Below are 24,000 nucleotides of genomic sequence, written 5' to 3'. Positions count from 1 at the left end.
TGTGCATCAAGACGGTTAGTTATTTTTCGTCTCACAGAAGCGGTTTGTTAAGGTGATTGACCTTCAAACCACATGACTACAATACTCTACAATCAAGATGTTTTTGTATTCAAACCATAATAAATAATAACTCTGTCATGACAAAAATACTGTGGTCACAGTTGAGTTGACATAGTGTTGGCTCAGCTCACACATGTTTTATTGTATCAATGACCCTTTAGCAATTATGGGAGACATCTCTCAGCTGTTTATTTACTGTAGTTCAAAGTTAAACACGGAGATGGAAAAATAACCTTTAAAAGTTTCATTAATTACTAGATGCATGAAATAATGACCGCACTGAGCTACTCTGTCTAGTTTTGTAATGTTCAAAGAAAACTTGTTGCCTCAACAACGAGACAGAGAGAGAGAGAGAGAGAGAGAGAGAGAGAGAGAGAGAGAGAGAGAGAGGATGATTTTGATGGAGAAAGGCTGGTACAAAAATACAGAGAAAAAGAGAGAGACAGAGAGAGAGAGAGAGGGGGAGAGAGAGAGAGAGAGAGAGAGGGGGGGAGAGAGAGAGAGAGAGAGAGAGAGGGGGGAGAGAGAGAGAGAGAGAGAGAGACAGAGAGAGAGAGAGAGAGAGAGAGAGAGAGAGACAGAGAGAGAGAGAGAGAGAGAGAGGGAGAGAGAGAGAGAGAGAGAGAGAGAGAGAGGGAGAGAGAGACAGAGAGAGAGACAGAGAGAGAGAGAGAGAGAGAGAGAGAGAGGAAAAGGGACTCAGAGCCAGAGAAATGTGTTGTCTTGGTTGAATACGAGGTGGTTGAGTGTTCCTCAAGGCCTCCTCTCCTGGAGCCGGCCCAGTTCTCGCCCACTGAATGTGCTAAATAGGCTGTTTGAACACACTGTTTAGACACTGAGACAGAGCACAACAACAGAGCAAATCAACAGTGAATTAAAGACTCCTCAGGGAAGCCATAGAGAGACATCGAAGGGGGTTGGAGCTTCCTACTGCCCAATTACTCATCCCAGGCTACCTTGGTCCAGCCTCTCCTCACGCAGACTAACGCACAGCAGCATGCACACTGCCTGTATTGCTAGACATTAGGAGTCACGTTAGTAGACCAGACCTATAGAATGAGACATTTTACAATTTACTCCTTTAGCAGACACTCTTAACCACAATTGTTTGTGTAAGTCGCTGTGGATAAGTGCCTTGCTCAAGGGCACAACAACAGATTTTTCACCTCGTCAGCTGGAGATTCCAACCAGTGACCTTTCGGTTACTGTCCCAACGCTCTTAACCGACAAGCTGAGACTTGACATGAAGAACGATAGAAGACTTATAGAGCATATAATGTAGATGTACATGAATAAGTGGGAATTGTATTTTCTTTTGATCTGTGTAATTTGCTTGGTTTATTACTGTCGCCAAAGCAAGGTAGTTGCTACACTCATTCCTGACCACAAATATGCCTTTGATGATACAATGGCATAGCAACAATCTCAGCAATATACAGCTATTGAATTTAGTTCAAAGAAACCTTAGTAAGACTCACATCTTCTATGATTTGTGTGTGGATGCCGTATGTTTTCTCATTTATGTCACATCCCAGACTTGAAGTTCCCTCTTCTCCCTATTAAATGCGGCCCTTTGTGCTGGAAGCTGAGCTGGTAAACTGGCTAATGTAGGAGCGTTTTAGAGGGCAGACCCTCTCTAACCCTGTGCCCACCCATGCCTGGCCCTGTTGAAGCTGTGGCTAAGTGAGTGCACTGCTCCAAGGTTTATTTTGACATAAATCCGCGTGGCAAAGAAGCAACTGTGCTGGCAGATACTAATGTAGTTTACCAGCTGTATCCAGTGAACCTGAAGTGATCAGGAGGAAAATTAGTATACTGCTGCAACACATCACATGAACAGAAGAGAACAGTATGTTTCTTTCTCTTTCTCCCTCAGTCCTCTTTCTCTTCTCCCTCACTTCTCCCTCATTCCTCTTTCTCTTCTCCCTCACTTCTCCCTCATTCCTCGTTCTCTTCTCCCTCACTTCTTCCTCATTCAACTTTCTCTTCTCCCTCACTTCTCCCTCATTCCTCTTTCTCTTCTCCCTCACTTCTCCCTCATTCCTCGTTCTCTTCTCCCTCACTTCTCCCTCATTCCTCTTTCTCTTCTCCCTCACTCTCCCTCATTCCTCGTTCAGCTCAGCTCAGCTCTCCCTCATTCCTCGTTCTCTTCTCCCTCACTTCTCCCTCATTCCTCTTTCTCTTCTCCCTCACTTCTCCCTCATTGTTTCTGGAATTATTCCATTGTGTTACGGTTTTCTTCCGTCGAAAGAGAGTCGGACCAAAATGCAGCGTGGTAAGTTAGATACATGTTTAATAAACGAATAAACACAAAATACAAAACAACAAACGGACCGTGAAAACCTATACAGCCTATCTGGTGAAATACAAAACACTGAGACAGGAACAATCACCCATGAAACACTCAAAGAATATGGCTGCCTAAATATGGTTCCAATCAGAGACAACGAGAATCACCTGCCTCTGATTGAGAACCGCCTCAGGCAACCATAGACTTTGCTAGAACACCCCACTAAGCCACAATCCCAAAACCTACGAAAAACCCCCATATATAAACACAACACAAAATAAACCCATGTCACACCCTGGCCTGACCAAATAAATATATAAACACAAAATACTAAGACCAGGGCGTGACACATTGGTTTTATAATGCCAGGCAAGACAACTGCACCTAGTATTTGAGAAGAGAAAACAGAAGTAATAATTACATTTATGGGCCCATAATGATCTAGTATATATTTGGAAACTACCTGGTTACAAAGTACATCATTATGAGCAAATTGTATTACCAATTTAATTCAATAATAATTTAAAGTAGGCCTAATTAGGCCACCAGAAAATACCGAATACCATTTCCACCAAGATCTTGCACTGTAGAACCTTTTTGTTTGGGCTCACAGATGTAATAACACAGTTAATTGGTAGCCTGGAAACAGTGATGAATTGAAGTGTAACATCAAAGACCGCTGTGTGGCTCATATAGAGCGGTTAACCAATTATAAGTAGCTAATTAGCTATCCACCAGCAGCAAATGATGTCTTATCTCATAATGGAGGGCTATCAGGCACTTGATAGGACACCAGAGACTAGAGACTATCATTCATTGTGAGAGCTTGATAACAATGGATGAATCCATAGAGGTAACGCCTCCTGAAATGTGTCAAGCCCAAAGAAGAAACCTTGTAAAAACACTCATATTTTAGAACATATTAGGCCTTGAAGTACTGTAGAGAGTACATGGTCGCTGTTGGCTGGGACCAACCTAGGTGACACGAGGTAAAACAGCAGGGTAAGTCTCGCAGGTGCCGGGCTGGCGCTGCAGCTAGCTCAGGCAGGTTGTGGCACTCCTGTCCCCATCTATAAGCTGGGGGGCGTTTTGTAACAAAGATGACCGGTGCTAGGTGCCAAAGCCAGTCTGTCAAACAAACAGACCCACCACCCCCAGGCCACGCCAGCCTTGGCAACACAGTAACCCACACAGATGATCTTGGGACAGGTCGGGCCTGCTCGTCGACAGACGTCACACACACAGGCTGGAGTGTGATGTCTGCCGAGGCTGGTTCTAGAGGTGTAATAGGTCGTAGCTGGTGATGGATGACCGTTCAACCTCTGTTACCCATCTGTCAGATAGCTAGGGACTGATCGTACCATCCGAGCCTGATATTACACTGAGGTTGTGTTTTAAATGCTGCCTCAATTAACAAATACAGATAAACTGGAAATAGAATGACTTGATGTTGGCTTGTATTCACACCTATCATTAGTTCTGTTTATGACTAGTGATGTTGGTTAACATGACTGATGTACAGTATACATAAAGGAAGCTTTAATGTCATGATGGAGATTGAATTTAATATTTAGTATTAAAAGTATTTATTTATAAAGCAGTTTTTTGATGGGATTTCAGTTTTTCCTTTGGTGAAATTCTGGACATCAATTGTGTTTGACATGTCTCAGTATCAGGGGATACAGGCAGTCACAGATAAACATCAAATTGTAAAGATCTGAAGTGGAACCTAACTTGTCGTTTGATTTCTATGTATGTCCAGGGAGCTGGTTAAAGATAATTTAATATGTCACCATGTTGGCAACATCTAAAAATGGAATCAAAAGAATGTTAAATCAGTTCCAATGTTAATGTAAAAATTAACTAATATTATAATACTGTATGTGTATTGAATGTCTCGGGGATAATCGTTTTCTTGTCTTTGCAAAAACATACTCTGAGCACATCACATCGTACTCCATTTATGCCGCATGACAGGTTGTATATACCTGATACTCAAGGGCTCTGGCTTTGCCATGCGAAGTTGTGTGACTGACTCCCTCCACAAAAATCAATGGCTTACTCAGTGATTGATGTTCTCAGTGATAAGAGGAGAGAGTTGTCATATTTCATCAGGCTTCCTTCCTCACACGGCAAGAGGCTGTATTTGTTAGCTAATCCCGTTACGACGACAGCACCAGATTTTTTGACTGGGGAGGGGGATAGTGGGGGCAGGGGTGGGGGCGGACTATCCCCTGAGAATGATTTAATTTCTCAAAATATGTTTTACTTAAATTAGCCCCCTGAAATATCTCTCTCGCTCTCTCTCCTCGTCTCCTAAACTGAGTAAAGACACGCGTATGGAGGTGTAGAATAAACGGAAGTGAAATTGACTTACTTCAAAAAGGAAATGTTCGCTCAATCCCTCACACTAGAAACATGAGAAATATAAATGAGCTGAATGAATAAATAAAGTCTCCAGGCTTTGACAGACTGACTCGTAACAGCTCAGAATGAGAGGAGAAGCTGTGATGAACACACACACCAACGCATGACTCTCCATCACTCATTAACTCTGACCCAAATAATTAGAGACACTGGAAGCTGTTAAAACACAGAGCAGATTGTGTGTGTTTTTGAAAGAGTGGTTTGTGTGTGTGCTCGTACGTGTGCGTTTGTGTGTTTGTGCGTGCGTGAATGTGTTTATAAATGTGCGTGACCTACATACCACTGGTTTAGAAAAGCTGTCATACATCACATTAAATCACTCTTCCGTCATCTAACTAATACAATGAGGCATATCACAATGAAAATTACATTACGATAAGGTTCTTTGTGACGGGGAGAGAAAATGCCTTCCCTTGTCTTCTCTGACACTTGGAGGGTTTTTTCTGAGAAGTACTTGTCTGAGAAGTACAGTTGAAGTCAGAAGTTTACATACACTTAGGTTGGAGTCATTTAAAACTTGTTTTTCAACCACTCCACAAATTTCTTGTTAACAAACTATAGTTTTGGCAAGTCAGTTAGGACATCTACTTTGTGCATGACACAAGTCATTTTTCCAACAATTGTTTACAGACAGATTATTTCACTTGTAATTCACTGTATCACAATTCCAGTGGGTCAGAATTTTACAAACACTAAGTTGACTGTGCCTTTAAACAGCTTGGAATTAAAAAAAAAAAATGATGTCATGGCTTTAGAACCTTCTGATAGTCTAATTGACATCATTTGAGTCAAATGGAGGTGTACCTGTAGATGTATTTCAAGGCCAACCTTCAAACTCAGTGCCTCTTTGCCGGGCTAGAGTGGGCATCGAGCCAGGTGCTATGAAGCCGGCTCAGCGCATCTGGGCCGGGGTACATGGCACCAGCCTTATGCATGGTGTCCCCGGTTCGCCAGCACAGCCCAGTGCGGGCTTTCCACCTCGCCGCACTGGCCTGGCTACGGGGAACATTCAACCAGGTAAGGCGGGGCAGGCTCCAGTGCACCTTCACGGTCCGGTCTGTCCGGTGCCACCTCCACGCACCAGCCCTCCAGTGGCAGCCCCCCGCACCAGGCTGTCTCTCCGCTTTCGCTGCCTCCAGCTCAGCCTTGGGGCGGCAATATTCTCCAGCCTGTGCCCAGGGTCCCTTGCCGTCCAGAATCTCCTCCCATGTCCAGGAGTCCTGATATCGCTGCTGCTGCTGCTTGGTCCTTTGGTGGTGGGTGATTCTGTAACGGCCGTTGTTGGTGGAAGAAGGTGAGGACCAAGGTGCAGCGTGGTATGTGTCCATGTTTATTAAATGAACAAGGAAAAAAACAAAATAACAAAGAGAACGACCGAAAACAGTTCTGGCTGGTGCAGACACACAACAGAAAACAGAAAACAATCACCCACGAAACACAATAGAAAACAGGCTACCTAAATATGGTTCTCAATCAGGGACAACGATTGACAGCTGCCTCTGATTGAGAACCGTACCAGGCCAAACACAGAAATAGCAAATCATAGAAAAACTAACATAGACAACCCACCCAACTCACGCCCTGACCATACTAAAACAAAGACATAACAAAAGAACTAAGGTCAGGACGTGACAGCCGCTCAGCAAGGAAGATGCCACTGCTCCAAAACTGCCATAAAAAAGCCAGATGGTTTGCAACTGCAAATTGGGACAAGGATCGTAATTTTTGGTGAAATGCCCTCTGACCTGATGAAGCAAAAATATGTTTATGTCGTTATGTTTGGGGGAGGCTTGCAAGCCGAACAACACCATCCCAACTGTGAAGCACGGGGGTGGCAGCATCATGTTGTGGGGGTGCTTTGTTGCAGGAGAGACTGGTGCACTTCACAAATAGATGGTATCATGAGGCAGGAAAATTATGTGGATATATTGAAGCAACATCTCAAGACATCAGTCAAGAAGTTAAAGCTTGGTCGCAATTGGGTCTTCCAAATGGACAATGTCCCCAAGCATACTTCCAAAGTTGTGGCAAAATGGCTTAAGGAAAACAAAGTCAAGGTATTGGAGTGGCCATCACAAAGCCCTGACCTCAATCCTAAAGAAAACTTGTGGGCCGAACTGAAAAAGCGTGTGCCAGCAAGGAGGCCTACAAACCTGACTCAGTTACACCAGCTCTGTCAGGAGGAAGGGGGCAAAATTCACCCAACTTATTGTGGGAAGCTTGTGGAAGGCAACCTGAAACGTTTGACCTAAGTTAAAGAATTTAAAGGCAATGCTACCAAATAGAAATTGAGTGTATGTAAACTTCTGACCCACTGGGAATGTGAAAAGCTGAAATAAATAACTCTCTCTACTATTATTCTGACATTTCACATTCTTAAAATAAAGTGGTGATCCTGACTGACCTAAAACAGGAAATCTTTACTAGGATTAAATGTCAGAAATTGTTTAAATGTATTCGGCTTAGGTGTATGTAAACTTCCGACTTCAACTGTACATGACATTATCTGCCTCATAAGCGCACTTGAATCATTACCCTGGTGAAATGCTCGCGGGGCGACAGTGAAACGCTCACAGAAGAACAGTGAAACGCTCGCGGGGCGACAGTGAAACGCTCACAGACTAACAGTGAAACGCTCGCGGGCCAACAGTGAAACGCTCACAGACTAACAGTGAAAAACTCACGGGCGACAGTGAAACGCTCACAGACTAACAGTGAAACGCTCGCGGGCGACATTGAAACGCTCACAGACTAACAGTGAAACGCTCGCGGGCGACAGTGAAACGCTCACAGACTAACAGTGAAACGCTCGCGGGACGACAGTGAAACGCTCACAGGCTAACAGTGAAACGCTCGCGGGCGACAGTGAAACGCTCACAGACTAACAGTGAAACGCTCGCGGGCGACAGTGAAACGCTCGCGGGGCGACAGTGAAACGCTCACAGACTAACAGTGAAACGCTCGCGGGGTGGCAGTGAAACGCTCACAGACTAACAGTGAAACGCTCGCGGGCCGACAGTGAAACGCTCACAGACTAACAGTGAAACGCTCACGGGCGACAGTGAAACGCTCACAGACTAACAGTGAAACGCTCGCGGACGACAGTGAAAAGCTCACAGACTAACAGTGAAACGCTCGCGGGACGTCAGTGAAACGCTCACAGACTACAGTGAAACGCTCGCGGGCGACAGTGAAACGCTCACAGACTAACAGTGAAACGCTCGTGGGGCGATAGTGAAACGCTCACAGACTAACAGTGAAACGCTCGCGGGGCGGCAGTGAAACGCTCACAGACTAACAGTGAAAAACTCACGGGCGACAGTGAAACGCTCACAGACTAACAGTGAAACGCTCGCGGGGCGACATTGAAACGCTCACAGACTAACAGTGAAACGCTCGCGGGCGACAGTGAAACGCTAACAGACTAACAGTTAAACGCTCGCGGGACGACAGTGAAACGCTCACAGGCTAACAGTGAAACGCTCGCGGGCGACAGTGAAGCGCTCACAGACTAACAGTGAAACGCTCGCGGGGCGACAGTGAAACGCTCGCGGGGCGACAGTGAAATGCTCACAGACTAACAGTGAAACGCTCATGGGGCGATAGTGAAACGCTCACAGACTAACAGTGAAACGCTCGCGGGGCGGCAGTGAAACGCTCACAGACTAACAGTGAAACGCTCACAGGCTAACAGTGAAACGCTCGCGGGGCGACAGTGAAACGCTCACAGACTAACAGTGAAACGCTCGCGGGACGACAGTGAAACGCTCACAGACTAACAGTGAAACGCTCGCGGGGCGACATTGAAACGCTCACAGACTAACAGTGAAACGCTCGCGGGGCGACAGTGAAACGCTCACAGACTAACAGTGAAACGCTCGCAGGCGACAGTGAAACGCTCACAGACTAACAGTGAAACGCTCGCGGGACGACAGTGAAACGCTCACAGGCTAACAGTGAAACGCTCGCGGGGCGACAGTGAAACGCTCACAGACTAACAGTGAAACGCTCGCGGGGCGACAGTGAAACGCTCGCGGGCGACAGTGAAACGCTCACAGACTAACAGTGAAACGCTCGTGGGGTGGCAGTGAAACGCTCACAGACTAACAGTGAAACGCTCGCGGGCCGACAGTGAAATGCTCACAGACTAACAGTGAAACGCTCACGGGGCGACAGTGAAACGCTCACAGACTAACAGTGAAACGCTCGCGGACGACAGTGAAAAGCTCACAGACTAACAGTGAAACGCTCGCGGGGACGTCAGTGAAACGCTCACAGACTACAGTGAAACGCTCGCGGGGCGACAGTGAAACGCTCACAGACTAACAGTGAAACGCTCGTGGGGCGATAGTGAAACGCTCACAGACTAACAGTGAAACGCTCGCGGGGCGGCAGTGAAACGCTCACAGACTAACAGTGAAACGCTCACAGGCTAACAGTGAAACGCTCGCGGGGCGACAGTGAAACGCTCGCGGTGCGACAGTGAAACGCTCACAGACTAACAGTGAAACGCTCGCGGGCCGACAGTGAAACGCTCACAGACTAACAGTGAAACGCTCACGGGCGACAGTGAAACGCTCACAGACTAACAGTGAAACGCTCGCGGGCGACAGTGAAAAGCTCACAGACTAACAGTGAAACGCTCGCGGGACGTCAGTGAAACGCTCACAGACTACAGTGAAACGCTCACGGGGCGACAGTGAAATGCTCACAGACTAACAGTGAAACGCTCATGGGGCGATAGTGAAACGCTCACAGACTAACAGTGAAACGCTCGCGGGCGGCAGTGAAACGCTCACAGGCTAACAGTTAAACGCTCGCGGGGCGACAGTGAAACGCTCACAGACTAACAGTGAAACGCTCGCGGGCCGACAGTGAAACACTCACAGACTAACAGTGAAACGCTCGCGGGCGACAGTGAAACGCTCACAGACTAACAGTGAAACGTCGCGGGACGACAGTGAAACGCTCAAAGACTAACAGTGAAACGCTCGCGGGGCGACAGTGAAAAGCTCACAGACTAACAGTGAAACGCTCGCGGGGCGACATTGAAAGGCTCACAGACTAACAGTGAAACGCTCGTGGGGCGACAGTGAAACGCCCACAGACTAACAGTGAAACGCTCATGGGGCGATAGTGAAACGCTCACAGACTAACAGTGAAACGCTCGCGGGGCGGCAGTGAAACGCTCACAGACTAACAGTGAAACGCTCACAGACTAACAGTGAAACGCTCGCGGGACGACAGTGAAACGCTCACAGACTAACAGTGAAACGCTCGCGGGGCGACAGTGAAACGCTCGCGGGGCAATAGTGAAACGCTCACAGACTAACAGTGAAACGCTCGCGGGGCGGCAGTGAAACGCTCACAGACTAACAGTGAAACGCTCGCGGGGTGACAGTGAAACGCTCACAGACTAACAGTGACAAACTCACGGGACGACAGTGAAACGCTCACAGACTAACAGTGAAACGCTCGCGGGGCGACAGTGAAACGCTCGCGGGGCGACAGTGAAATGCTCACAGACTAACAGTGAAACGCTCATGGGGCGATAGTGAAACGCTCACAGACTAACAGTGAAACGCTCGCGGGGCGGCAGTGAAACGCTCACAGACTAACAGTGAAACGCTCACAGACTAACAGTGAAACGCTCGCGGGACGACAGTGAAACGCTCACAGACTAACAGTGAAACGCTCGCGGGGCGACATTGAAACGCTCACAGACTAACAGTGAAACGCTCGCGGGGCGACAGTGAAACGCTCACAGACTAACAGTGAAACGCTCGCGGGCGACAGTGAAACGCTCACAGACTAACAGTGAAACGCTCGCGGGACGACAGTGAAACGCTCACAGGCTAACAGTGAAACGCTCGCGGGGCGACAGTGAAACGCTCACAGACTAACAGTGAAACGCTCGCGGGGCGACAGTGAAACGCTCGCGGGCGACAGTGAAACGCTCACAGACTAACAGTGAAACGCTCGTGGGGTGGCAGTGAAACGCTCACAGACTAACAGTGAAACGCTCGCGGGCCGACAGTGAAACGCTCACAGACTAACAGTGAAACGCTCACGGGGCGACAGTGAAACGCTCACAGACTAACAGTGAAACGCTCGCGGACGACAGTGAAAAGCTCACAGACTAACAGTGAAACGCTCGCGGGGACGTCAGTGAAACGCTCACAGACTACAGTGAAACGCTCGCGGGGCGACAGTGAAACGCTCACAGACTAACAGTGAAACGCTCGTGGGGCGATAGTGAAACGCTCACAGACTAACAGTGAAACGCTCGCGGGGCAGCAGTGAAACGCTCACAGACTAACAGTGAAACGCTCACAGGCTAACAGTGAAACGCTCGCGGGGCGACAGTGAAACGCTCGCGGGGCGACAGTGAAACGCTCACAGACTAACAGTGAAACGCTCGCGGGCCGACAGTGAAACGCTCACAGACTAACAGTGAAACGCTCACGGGGCGACAGTGAAACGCTCACAGACTAACAGTGAAACGCTCGCGGGCGACAGTGAAAAGCTCACAGACTAACAGTGAAACGCTCGCGGGACGTCAGTGAAACGCTCACAGACTACAGTGAAACGCTCGCGGGCGACAGTGAAATGCTCACAGACTAACAGTGAAACGCTCATGGGGCGATAGTGAAACGCTCACAGACTAACAGTGAAACGCTCGCGGGGCGGCAGTGAAACGCTCACAGACTAACAGTGAAACGCTCACAGGCTAACAGTGAAACGCTCGCGGGCGACAGTGAAACGCTCACAGACTAACAGTGAAACGCTCGCGGGCCGACAGTGAAACACTCACAGACTAACAGTGAAACGCTCGCGGGCGACAGTGAAACGCTCACAGACTAACAGTGAAACGTCGCGGGACGACAGTGAAACGCTCAAAGACTAACAGTGAAACGCTCGCGGGCGACATTGAACGGCTCACAGACTAACAGTGAAACGCTCGTGGGGCGACAGTGAAACGCCCACAGACTAACAGTGAAACGCTCGCGGGGCGATCGTGAAACGCTCACAGACTAACAGTGAAACGCCGCGGGGCGGCAGTGAAACGCTCACAGACTAACAGTGAAACGCTCGCGGGGGTGACAGTGAAACGCTCACAGACTAACAGTGAAACGCTCGCGGGCCAACAGTGAAACGCTCACAGACTAACAGTGAAAAACTCACGGGCGACAGTGAAACGCTCACAGACTAACAGTGAAACGCTCGCGGGGCGACATTGAAACGCTCACAGACTAACAGTGAAACGCTCGCGGGCGACAGTGAAACGCTCACAGACTAACAGTGAAACGCTCGCGGGACGACAGTGAAACGCTCACAGGCTAACAGTGAAACGCTCGCGGGGCGACAGTGAAACGCTCACAGACTAACAGTGAAACGCTCGCGGGCGACAGTGAAACGCTCGCGGGCGACAGTGAAACGCTCACAGACTAACAGTGAAACGCTCGCGGGGTGGCAGTGAAACGCTCACAGACTAACAGTGAAACGCTCGCGGGCCGACAGTGAAACGCTCACAGACTAACAGTGAAACGCTCACGGGCGACAGTGAAACGCTCACAGACTAACAGTGAAACGCTCGCGGACGACAGTGAAAAGCTCACAGACTAACAGTGAAACGCTCGCGGGGACGTCAGTGAAACGCTCACAGACTACAGTGAAACGCTCGCGGGCGACAGTGAAACGCTCACAGACTAACAGTGAAACGCTCGTGGGGCGATAGTGAAACGCTCACAGACTAACAGTGAAACGCTCGCGGGGCGGCAGTGAAACGCTCACAGACTAACAGTGAAAAACTCACGGGCGACAGTGAAACGCTCACAGACTAACAGTGAAACGCTCGCGGGGCGACATTGAAACGCTCACAGACTAACAGTGAAACGCTCGCGGGGCGACAGTGAAACGCTAACAGACTAACAGTGAAACGCTCGCGGGACGACAGTGAAACGCTCACAGGCTAACAGTGAAACGCTCGCGGGGCGACAGTGAAACGCTCACAGACTAACAGTGAAACGCTCGCGGGGCGACAGTGAAACGCTCGCGGGGCGACAGTGAAACGCTCACAGACTAACAGTGAAACGCTCGCGGGGTGGCAGTGAAACGCTCACAGACTAACAGTGAAACGCTCGCGGGCCGACAGTGAAACGCTCACAGACTAACAGTGAAACGCTCACGGGGCGACAGTGAAACGCTCACAGACTAACAGTGAAACGCTCGCGGACGACAGTGAAAAGCTCACAGACTAACAGTGAAACGCTCGCGGGACGTCAGTGAAACGCTCACAGACTACAGTGAAACGCTCGCGGGGCGACAGTGAAACGCTCACAGACTAACAGTGAAACGCTCGTGGGGCGATAGTGAAACGCTCACAGACTAACAGTGAAACGCTCGCGGGGCGGCAGTGAAACGCTCACAGACTAACAGTGAAACGCTCACAGGCTAACAGTGAAACGCTCGCGGGGCGACAGTGAAACGCTCACAGACTAACAGTGAAACGCTCACGGGGCGACAGTGAAACGCTCACAGACTAACAGTGAAACGCTCGCGGGACGACAGTGAAACGCTCACAGACTAACAGTGAAACGCTCGCGGGGGCGACAGTGAAACGCTCACAGACTAACAGTGAAAAGCTCGCGGGCGATAGTGAAACGCTCACAGACTAACAGTGAAACGCTCGCGGGGCGGCAGTGAAACGCTCACAGACTAACAGTGAAACGCTCGTGGGGTGACAGTGAAACGCTCGCGGGGTGACAGTGAAACGCTCACAGACTAACAGTGAAACGCTCGTGGGGCGATAGTGAAACGCTCACAGACTAACAGTGAAACGCTCGCGGGGCGGCAGTGAAACGCTCACAGACTAACAGTGAAAACTCACGGGCGACAGTGAAACGCTCACAGACTAACAGTGAAACGCTCGCGGGCGACATTGAAACGCTCACAGACTAACAGTGAAACGCTCGCGGGGCGACAGTGAAACGCTAACAGACTAACAGTGAAACGCTCGCGGGACGACAGTGAAACGCTCACAGGCTAACAGTGAAACGCTCGCGGGCGACAGTGAAACGCTCACAGACTAACAGTGAAACGCTCGCGGGGCGACAGTGAAACGCTCGCGGGGCGACAGTGAAACGCTCACAGACTAACAGTGAAACGCTCGCGGGGTGGCAGTGAAACGCTCACAGACTAACAGTGAAACGCTCGCGGGCCGACAGTGAAACGCTCACAGACTAACAGTGAAACGCTCACGGGGCGACAGTGAAACGCTCACAGACTAACAGTGAAACGCTCGCGGACGACAGTGAAAAGCTCACAGACTAACAGTGAAACGCTCGCGGGGACGTCAGTGAAACGCTCACAGACTACAGTGAAACGCTCGCGGGGCGACAGTGAAACGCTCACAGACTAACAGTGAAACGCTCGTGGGGCGATAGTGAAACGCTCACAGACTAACAGTGAAACGCTCGCGGGGCGGCAGTGAAACGCTCACAGACTAACAGTGAAACGCTCACAGGCTAACAGTGAAACGCTCGCGGGGCGACAGTGAAACGCTCGCGGGGCGACAGTGAAACGCTCACAGACTAACAGTGAAACGCGCTCGCGGGCCGACAGTGAAACGCTCACAGACTAACAGTGAAACGCTCACGGGCGACAGTGAAACGCTCACAGACTAACAGTGAAACGCTCGCGGGCGACAGTGAAAAGCTCACAGACTAACAGTGAAACGCTCGCGGGGACGTCAGTGAAACGCTCACAGACTACAGTGAAACGCTCGCGGGGCGACAGTGAAATGCTCACAGACTAACAGTGAAACGCTCATGGGGCGATAGTGAAACGCTCACAGACTAACAGTGAAACGCTCGCGGGGCGGCAGTGAAACGCTCACAGACTAACAGTGAAACGCTCACAGGCTAACTGTGAAACGCTCGCGGGCGACAGTGAAACGCTCACAGACTAACAGTGAAACGCTCGCGGGACGACAGTGAACGCTCACAGACTAACAGTGAAACGCTCGCGGGGCGACAGTGAAACGCTCGCGGGGCAATAGTGAAACGCTCACAGACTAACAGTGAAACGCTCGCGGGCGGCAGTGAAACGCTCACAGACTAACAGTGAAACGCTCACAGACTAACAGTGAAACGCTCACGGGGCGACAGTGAAACGCTCACAGACTAACAGTGAAACGCTCGCGGGGCGACATTGAAACGCTCACAGACTAACAGTGAAACGCTTGCGGGGCGACAGTGAAACGCTCACAGACTAACAGTGAAACGCTTGCAGGCGACAGTGAAACGCTCACAGACTAACAGTAAAACGCTCGCGGGCCGACAGTGAAACGCTCACAGACTAACAGTGAAACTCTCACAGACTAACAGTGAAACGCTCGCGGGGCGACAGTGAAACGCTCACGGACTAACAGTAAAACGCTCGCAGGGCAACAGTGAAACGCTCGCAGGGCAACAGTAAAACGCTCGCAGGGCAACAGTGAAACGCTCGCGGGGCGACAGTGAAACTCTCGCGGGGCGACAGTGAAACGCTCACAGACTAACAGTGAAACACTCACAGACTAACAGTGAAACGCTCGCGGGGCGACAGTGAAACGCTCACAGACTAACAGTGAAACGCTCGCGGGCCGACAGTGAAACGCTCACAGACTAACAGTGAAACGCTCACGGGCGACAGTGAAACGCTCACAGACTAACAGTGAAACGCTCGCGGGACGACAGTGAAACGCTCACAGACTAACAGTGAAACGCTCGCGGGGCGACAGTGAAACGCTCACAGACTAACAGTGAAAAGCTCGCGGGGCGATAGTGAAACGCTCACAGACTAACAGTGAAACGCTCGCGGGGCGGCAGTGAAACGCTCACAGACTAACAGTGAAACGCTCGTGGGGTGACAGTGAAACGCTCGCGGGGTGACAGTGAAACGCTCACAGACTAACAGTGAAAAATTCACGGGACGACAGTGAAACGCTCACAGACTAACAGTGAAACGCTCACAGACTAACAGTGAAACGCTCGCGGGGCGACAGTGAAACGCTCGCGGGGCGACAGTGAAACGCTCACAGACTAACAGTGAAACGCTCACAAACTAACAGTGAAACGCTCGCGGGGCGACAGTGAAACGCTCACAGACTAACAGTAAAACGCTCGAGGGCCGACAGTGAAACGCTCACAGACTAACAGTGAAACTCTCACAGACTAACAGTGAAACGCTCGCGGGGCGACAGTGAAACGCTCACGGACTAACAGTAAATCGCTTAGCAGGGCAACAGTGAAACGCTCGCAGGGCAACAGTAAAACGCTCGCAGGGCAACAGTGAAACGCTCGCAGGGCAACAGTGAAACGCTCGCGGGGCGACAGTGAAACTCTTGCGGGGTGACAGTGAAACGCTCACAGACTAACAGTGAAACGCTCGCGGGGCGACAGTGAAACGCTCACAGACTAACAGTGAAACGCTCGCGGGCCGACAGTGAAACGCTCACAGACTAACAGTGAAACACTCACAGACTAACAGTGAAACGCTCGCGGGGCGACAGTGAAACGCTCACGGACTAACAGTAAAACGCTCAAAGGGCAACAGTGGAACGCTCGCGGGGCGACAGTGAAACGCTCGCGGGGCGACAGTGAAACGCTCACAGACTAACAGTGAAACGCTCGTGGGGCGACAGTGAAACGCTCACAGACTAACAGTGAAACGCTCGCGGGGCGGCAGTGAAACGCTCACAGACTAACAGTGAAACGCTCACAGGCTAACAGTGAAACGCTCGCGGGGCGACAGTGAAACGCTCACAGACTAACAGTGAAACGCTCGCGGGCGACAGTGAAACGCTCACAGACTAACAGTGAAACGCTCGCGGGCGACAGTGAAAAGCTCACAGACTAACAATGAAACGCTCACAGACTAACAGTGAAACGCTCGCGGGGCGACAGTGAAACGCTCACAGACTAACAGTGAAACGCTCGCGGGCCGACAGTGAAACGCTCACAGACTAACAGTGAAACACTCACAGACTAACAGTGAAACGCTCGCGGGGCGACAGTGAAACGCTCACGGACTAACAGTAAAACGCTCGCAGGGCAACAGTGAAACGCTCGCGGGGCGACAGTGAAACGCTCGCGGGGCGACAGTGAAACGCTCACAGACTAACAGTGAAACGCTCGCGGGGCGACAGTGAAACGCTCGCGGAGCGGCAGTGAAACGCTCACAGACTAACAGTGAAACGCTCACAGGCGACAGTGAAAAGCTCACAGACTAACAGTGAAACGCTCGCGGGACGACAGTGAAACGCTCACAGACTAACAGTGAAACGCTCGCGGGGCGACAGTGAAACGCTCACAGACTAACAGTGAAACGCTCGTGGGGCGATAGTGAAACGCTCACAGACTAACAATGAAACGCTCGCGGGACGACAGTGAAACGCTCACAGACTAACAGTGAAACGCTCGCGGGGCGACAGTGAAACGCTCACAGACTAACAGTGAAAAGCTCGCGGGGCGATAGTGAAACGCTCACAGACTAACAGTGAAACGCTCGCGGGGCGGCAGTGAAACGCTCACAGACTAACAGTGAAACGCTCGCGGGGTGACAGTGAAACGCTCACAGACTAACAGTGAAAAATTCACGGGACGACAGTGAAACGCTCACAGACTAACAGTGAAACGCTCGCGGGGCGACAGTGAAACGCTCACAGCCTAACAGTGAAACGCTCACAGACTAACAGTGAAACGCTCGCGGGGCGACAGTGAAACGCTCACAGACTAACAGTAAAACGCTCGCGGGCCGACAGTGAAACGCTCACAGACTAACAGTGAAACTCTCACAGACTAACAGTGAAACGCTTGCGGGGCGACAGTGAAACGCTCACGGACTAACAGTAAAACGCTCGCAGGGCAACAGTGAAACGCTCGCAGGGCAACAGTAAAACGCTCGCAGGGCAACAGTGAAACGCTCGCAGGGCAACAGTGAAACGCTCGCGGGGCGACAGTGAAACTCTCGCGGGGCGACAGTGAAACGCTCACAGACTAACAGTGAAACGCTCACAGACTAACAGTGAAACGCTCGCGGGGCGACAGTGAAACGCTCACAGACTAACAGTGAAACGCTCGCGGGCCGACAGTGAAACGCTCACAGACTAACAGTGAAACACTCGCAGGGCAACAGTGAAACGCTCGCGGGGTGACAGTGAAACGCTCGCGGGGCGACAGTGAAACGCTCACAGACTAACAGTGAAACGCTCGCGGGACGACAGTGAAACGCTCACAGACTAACAGTGAAACGCTCGCGGGGCGACAGTGAAACGCTCGCGGGGCGACAGTGAAACGCTCACAGACTAACAGTGAAACGCTCACAGACTAACAGTGAAACGCTCGCGGGGCGACAGTGAAACGCTCACAGACTAACAGTAAAACGCTCGCGGGCCGACAGTGAAACGCTCACAGACTAACAGTGAAACGCTCGCGGGGTGGCAGTGAAACGCTCACAGACTAACAGTGAAACGCTCACGGGCCGACAGTGAAACGCTCACAGACTAACAGTGAAACGCTCACGGGCGACAGTGAAACGCTCACAGACTAACAGTGAAACGCTCGCGGGCGACAGTGAAACGCTCACAGACTAACAGTGAAACGCTCGAGGGGCGATAGTGAAATGCTCACAGACTAACAGTGAAACGCTCGCGGGACGACAGTGAAACGCTCACAGACTAACAGTGAAACGCTCGCGAGGCGACAGTGAAACGCTCACAGACTAACAGTGAAACGCTCGCGGGCGATAGTGAAACGCTCACAGACTAACAGTGAAACGCTCGAGGGGCGATAGTGAAATGCTCACAGACTAACAGTGAAACGCTCGCGGGGCGACAGTGAAACGCTCGCGGGGCGACAGTGAAACGCTCACAGACTAACAGTGAAACGCTCGCGGGGCGACAGTGAAACGCTCGCGGGGCGACAGTGAAACGCTCGCGGGGGGCGACAGTGAAACGCTCACAGACTAACAGTGAAACGCTCACAGACTAACAGTGAAACGCTCGCGGGGCGACAGTGAAACGCTCACAGACTAACAGTAAAACGCTCGCGGGCCGACAGTGAAACGCTCACAGACTAACAGTGAAACACTCACAGACTAACAGTGAAACGCTCGCGGGGCGACAGTGAAACGCTCGCAGGGCAACAGTAAAACGCTCGCAGGGCAACAGTGAAACGCTCGCAGGGCAACAGTGAAACGCTCGCGGGGCGACAGTGAAACTCTCGCGGGGCGACAGTGAAACGCTCACAGACTAACAGTGAAACGCTCACAGACTAACAGTGAAACGCTCGCGGGGCGACAGTGAAACGCTCACAGACTAACAGTGAAACGCTCGCGGGCCGACAGTGAAACGCTCACAGACTAACAGTGAAACACTCACAGACTAACAGTGAAACGCTCGCGGGGCGACAGTGAAACTCTCACGGACTAACAGTAAAACGCTCGAAGGGCAACAGTGAAACGCTCGCTGGGCGACAGTGAAACGCTCGCGGGGCGACAGTGAAACGCTCACAGACTAACAGTGAAACGCTCGTGGGGAGACAGTGAAACGCTCACAGACTAACAGTGAAACGCTCGCGGGCCGACAGTGAAACGCTCACAGACTAACAGTGAAACGCTCGCGGGGCGACAGTGAAACGCTCACAGACTAACAGTGAAACGCTCGCGGTCCGACAGTGAAACACTCACAGACTAACAGTGAAACGCTCGCGGGACGACAGTGAAACGCTCACAGACTAACAGTGAAACGCTCACAGACTAACAGTGAAACGCTCGCGGGGCGACATAGAAACGCTCGCGGGGCGACAGTGAAACACTCGCGGGGCGACAGTGAACCACTCACAGACTAACAGTGAAACGCTCGTGGGGAGACAGTGAAACGCTCACAGACTAACAGTGAAACGCTCGCGGGGCGACAGTGAAACGCTCACAGACTAACAGTGAAACGCTCACAGACTAACAGTGAAACGCTCGCGGGGCGACAGTGAAACACTCACAGACTAACAGTGAAACGCTCACAGACTAACAGTGAAACGCTCGCGGGGCAACATTGAAACGCTCACAGACTAACAGTGAAACGCTCACGGGGCGACAGTGAAACGCTCACGGACAAACAGTAAAACGCTCGCTCGTGAAATGCTCACCGGGCGACAGTGAAACGCTCACGGGGCGACAGTGAAATGCTCACAGACTAACAGTGAAATGCTTGCAGGGCGACAGTGAAGTGCTCGCAGGCCAACTAGCTCTCACAGTTTTACATCAGAATTACAAGTGTTTAAGTGTTTAAGGTTAAGTTTAGGCATTAACTCAGAATTTTTAAGGTTAGTGTTATGTTTAGCCATTAACTCTGAATGGTTACGGTAACGGCTTAAAACTTTATAACTGAAACCTACTTGAAGGTAACAGCGCTCACTGTTGCCCCTAGTGGCAGGTTTTCACGTCATCTCCCGACGTACTCAGGCATGGATGGACATTGAATGCTGACTTGTATCACTTGTGCAGTGGCTGCACAGGCAGCGCGACCCACAGGGTCAGACATTTACATACTCACACGCGGAGAAACAGTAATGACTAGGCGGGTTGCAGTAACCTGTTGTTTTGGGAAATGTAATGTAATGTCTTTTGTGTCTGGCCTCTGAGTAATAGCAGGGCAGAAGACTCACCTGGAGCGACGGAAGAGAGGAGAGGAGCAATTGCTCTGGACTCGATAGGAGATTTCTCTCTGTCTCGGTTTATCTCCCTCTCTCTTGCATGCTCTCTCTCTCTCACACACACACACACACTCTCTCTCTCGCACGTACCCACGTACAGTACAATGTCACACAATGTCATAGTAGACGCATGTGCACAATGCCATGTGAGCTACAGAGCAGAGCTGCTCTTTTTGAGGACAGCCACAGGGGAGAAGAGGTTTATTCTTTCAACAATGAACCATCACCATGCCAACCACATTGTTGTTCTCGGTGCCAGCCTTGGCCTTGGCTCTGCCCACATGTTAGCAGAAGATGATTCAAGGACATTAAGCGCGCTGGTGGTTCCAATTCAAAGTGCGTGTGTGTTTGTGAGGTTGTGTGTGTGTGTGAGGTTGTGTGTGTGTCTCTGCGTGTGTGTGTCTCTCTGCGTGTGTGTTTGTGAGGTTGTGTGTGTGTCTCTGCGTGTGTGTTTGTGAGGTTGTGTGTGTGTCTGCGTGTGTGTGTGTCTCTTTGTGTGTGTGTGTGTCTCTGCGTGTGTGTGTGTGTCTCTGTGTGTGTGTCTCTGTGTGTGTGTGTGTGTGTGTGTGTGTGTGTGTGTGTGTGTGTGTGTGTGTGTGTGTGTGTGTGTGTGTGTTTGTGTCTCTGCGTGTGTGTGTGTGTGAGGTTGTGTGTGTGTCTCTGCGTGTGTGTGTGTGACAAACATGTGACAGCGAGACGAGACTACATAGTTGAGCGATGAATTAATATCTGTCGTTCTCATGCTTTAATTAATGTAATAAGGACTAATGCTGGAATGTGTTTGTCATGTTAATTACCAGTGGCTAATTTCACACACACACACACACACACACACACACACACACACACACACACACACACAAACACACACAGAGAGAAAGAGACAGACACAGACACACACACACACAGGCACAGGCACACACACACACTGTCATTAGCTAAAGCTAAATGTCTTCCTTGTCTCTTCCAGTGCTAATGGAGGGAGGGACAGAGATGTACAACAGACGGACAGTCTCTGAAGTGTCCTACCAAAGAGGAATACCAGTACTCAACCTGGACTAAAGAATAATACAGTACTACAACAACAACCCATGTGTTCTCTTTGGAAGGAAGAATTCACCAATCACTAAGTGGGATCTGCACTAAAGAGCAATAGAGGGACCATGTAATACTTGTCCTAATTTGAGGAACATCTAGCCACCATGTTAGAACTAGTCTGAAGCAGAAGGACCGCTACAACATCTACCTGTCATCAGCTCTACCAGGATGGGTCCAAATTGAAGGAGATCTGAACCCCTGGATCTCTTCACCAAAGAGGAATAACACCAGGCTTCTCACCATGGACTTGGAGGAAAACTCTGTCCTAGACCTGGAGTAGAGGGAGTAGTGGCTCTGTCCTAGACCTGGAGCAGAGGGAGTAGTGGCTCTGTCCTAGACCTGGAGTAGAGGGAGTAGTTGCTCTGTCCTAGACCTGGAGCAGAGAGAGTAGTGGCTTTGTCCTAGACCTGGAGTAGAGGGAGTAGTGGCTCTGTCCTAGACCTGGACCAGAGGGAGTAGTTGCTCTGTCCTAGACCTGGAGCAGAGGGAGTAGTGGCTCTGTCCTAGACCTGGAGCAGAGGGAGTAGTGGCTCTGTCCTAGACCTGGAGTAGAGGGAGTAGTTGCTCTGTCCTAGACCTGGAGTAGAGCAGGTAGTGGCTCTGTCCTAGACCTGGAGCAGAGGGAGTAGTGGCTCTGTCCTAGACCTGGAGCAGAGGGAGTAGTGGCTCTGTCCTAGACCTGGAGTAGAGGGAGTAGTTGCTCTGTTCTAGACCTGGAGTAGAGGGAGTAGTGGCTCTGTCCTAGACCTGGAGCAGAGGGAGTAGTGGCTCTGTCCTAGACCTGGAGCAGAGGGAGTAGTGGCTCTGTCCTAGACCTGGAGTAGAGGGAGTAGTGGCTCTGTCCTAGACCTGGAGTAGAGAGAGTAGTGGCTCTGTCCTAGATCTGGAGTAGGGGACAGGGGGTAGGTCACAGGGGGTAGGGGACAGTTGGGTTGTGGGCAGTCCAAAGGAGGTAGGGTGTGTGTGATAACCATCCTGGAGTAGGGGATAGGGGATTAGTCCACAGGAAGCAGCAGAGGAGTGATAACCCCATGGTGGATCTGCTGTGAGGAGGAAGGACCCAGGAGGATGTCATCAGCCGGAGGAGAGTCAGCCAGCTCGGAGCTCCAAGCAGGTGTCAGAACCAGCACTCTGAGACGGGAGTCCAGAAGGACTAAAGGTAATAAATCTAGATGCAAACACATTACAGTTTTTTTCGATTGCTAAACGACAGTGGGCACAACTGGAGTCACATGTGCAAAACTCTAACTACAGTCTGCACTACCAACAGTCACCTGAGCTAAACAGTTCACATCACCTGCAAAACTCATTCCAAGCAACACAACTCTTAACACATGGCTCAAAACACGCTCAGTGCAGCCAAACACTATGCACAACCCTCACTGAGATAACACACACTGTCACTCAGAACACACTGAGAGTAAAAACACTAGCATCAAACACCAATACAGAAAATACAAACTTTTCATCTTTACAGTTTGAACAATTTCAGTGACTTCATACAAAGTAATATTTTCTTCAAAGAAAATAGTGACATTCTTTCACATGATTTATTAAAATTTTTAGAACATAACAATTCTTTAAGGTAACTGAAAATTAGCAGTTTGCTTCAATAGTCTGTAGTAATTTACGGAATTACAGTAATGAGAAAAAAAGGTAGAAACTAAAAGTACATACTGTAATTCGAACAAATAATTGAGGGGCTAATCCTGCCTCTCTAGCATCAGGCCACAGGTTTTCTTCAACATCACATCTAATGTTTTCTCTTGCCATGCACCTGGGGAAGAACCTTCTGGAGTGCCTTATCCATCCCTGGCAGTTCTCTGGACTCGTGTCCTCACATCCGGCACGCATGGCTTCCAAAAGAGACATTTGGTCATGTGGGTGGTGACCAAACACTTTCTACCTCCAGGCAGAGAAAAACTCCTCTATTGGGTTGAGGAAGGGTGAATATGCAGGCAGGTACAAAACCATAAATCTGTGATGTGCTGCAAACCAATCTGTGACAGCTGCAGAGTGGTGAAAAGCAACGTTATCGCAAACTATGACAAAAACTTGGGGGTTTCTTACTGGCTCCCCCTGTTCTGCTGGCACTAGCTGAGCATAGCGCTGTTCTAGGAAAGCTATAAGCCTTTCTGTGTTGTATGGGCCAATGAGTGGTGTGTTGAGAAGCAAACCATCATTGGCCATTGCAGCACACATGGTGATATTTCCCCCTTTGGCCTGGAACCTCCACAGTGGCCCTTTGACCTATAACATTCCTTCCTCTGCGCCGTGTTTTGGCAAGGTTAAATCCAGCTTCATCGATAAATACAAATGAATGTGGTCTTTCCAGTGCTTCCACCTCCATTACTCTCTGAAAAACAGTAAGTG

The 24,000-nt window shown here is 50.3% G+C and overlaps 1 protein-coding gene across 2 annotated transcripts in view; it reads left to right on the top strand.

Annotated features, from left to right (window-relative positions):
- The window catches only part of dab1b (DAB adaptor protein 1b), a 77,279-nt gene that overhangs the window by 11,927 nt on the left and 41,352 nt on the right, over positions 1–24,000 (top strand). For both annotated transcript variants that reach the window (XM_042328860.1, XM_042328859.1), the window contains exon 2: positions 21,500–22,786. In XM_042328860.1, coding sequence (XP_042184794.1) covers positions 22,696–22,786 — 91 coding nt within the window. In that variant the 5' untranslated portion in view covers positions 21,500–22,695. The remainder of the gene's footprint in view (positions 1–21,499; positions 22,787–24,000) is intronic.

The sequence above is a fragment of the Oncorhynchus tshawytscha genome, linkage group LG10 (genome assembly GCF_018296145.1).
Source record: "Oncorhynchus tshawytscha isolate Ot180627B linkage group LG10, Otsh_v2.0, whole genome shotgun sequence".
Lineage (NCBI taxonomy): Eukaryota > Metazoa > Chordata > Actinopteri > Salmoniformes > Salmonidae > Oncorhynchus > Oncorhynchus tshawytscha.
The sequence above is the reverse complement of the archived record's forward strand: the minus strand, read 5'-3'. Positions and strand labels throughout refer to the sequence as shown.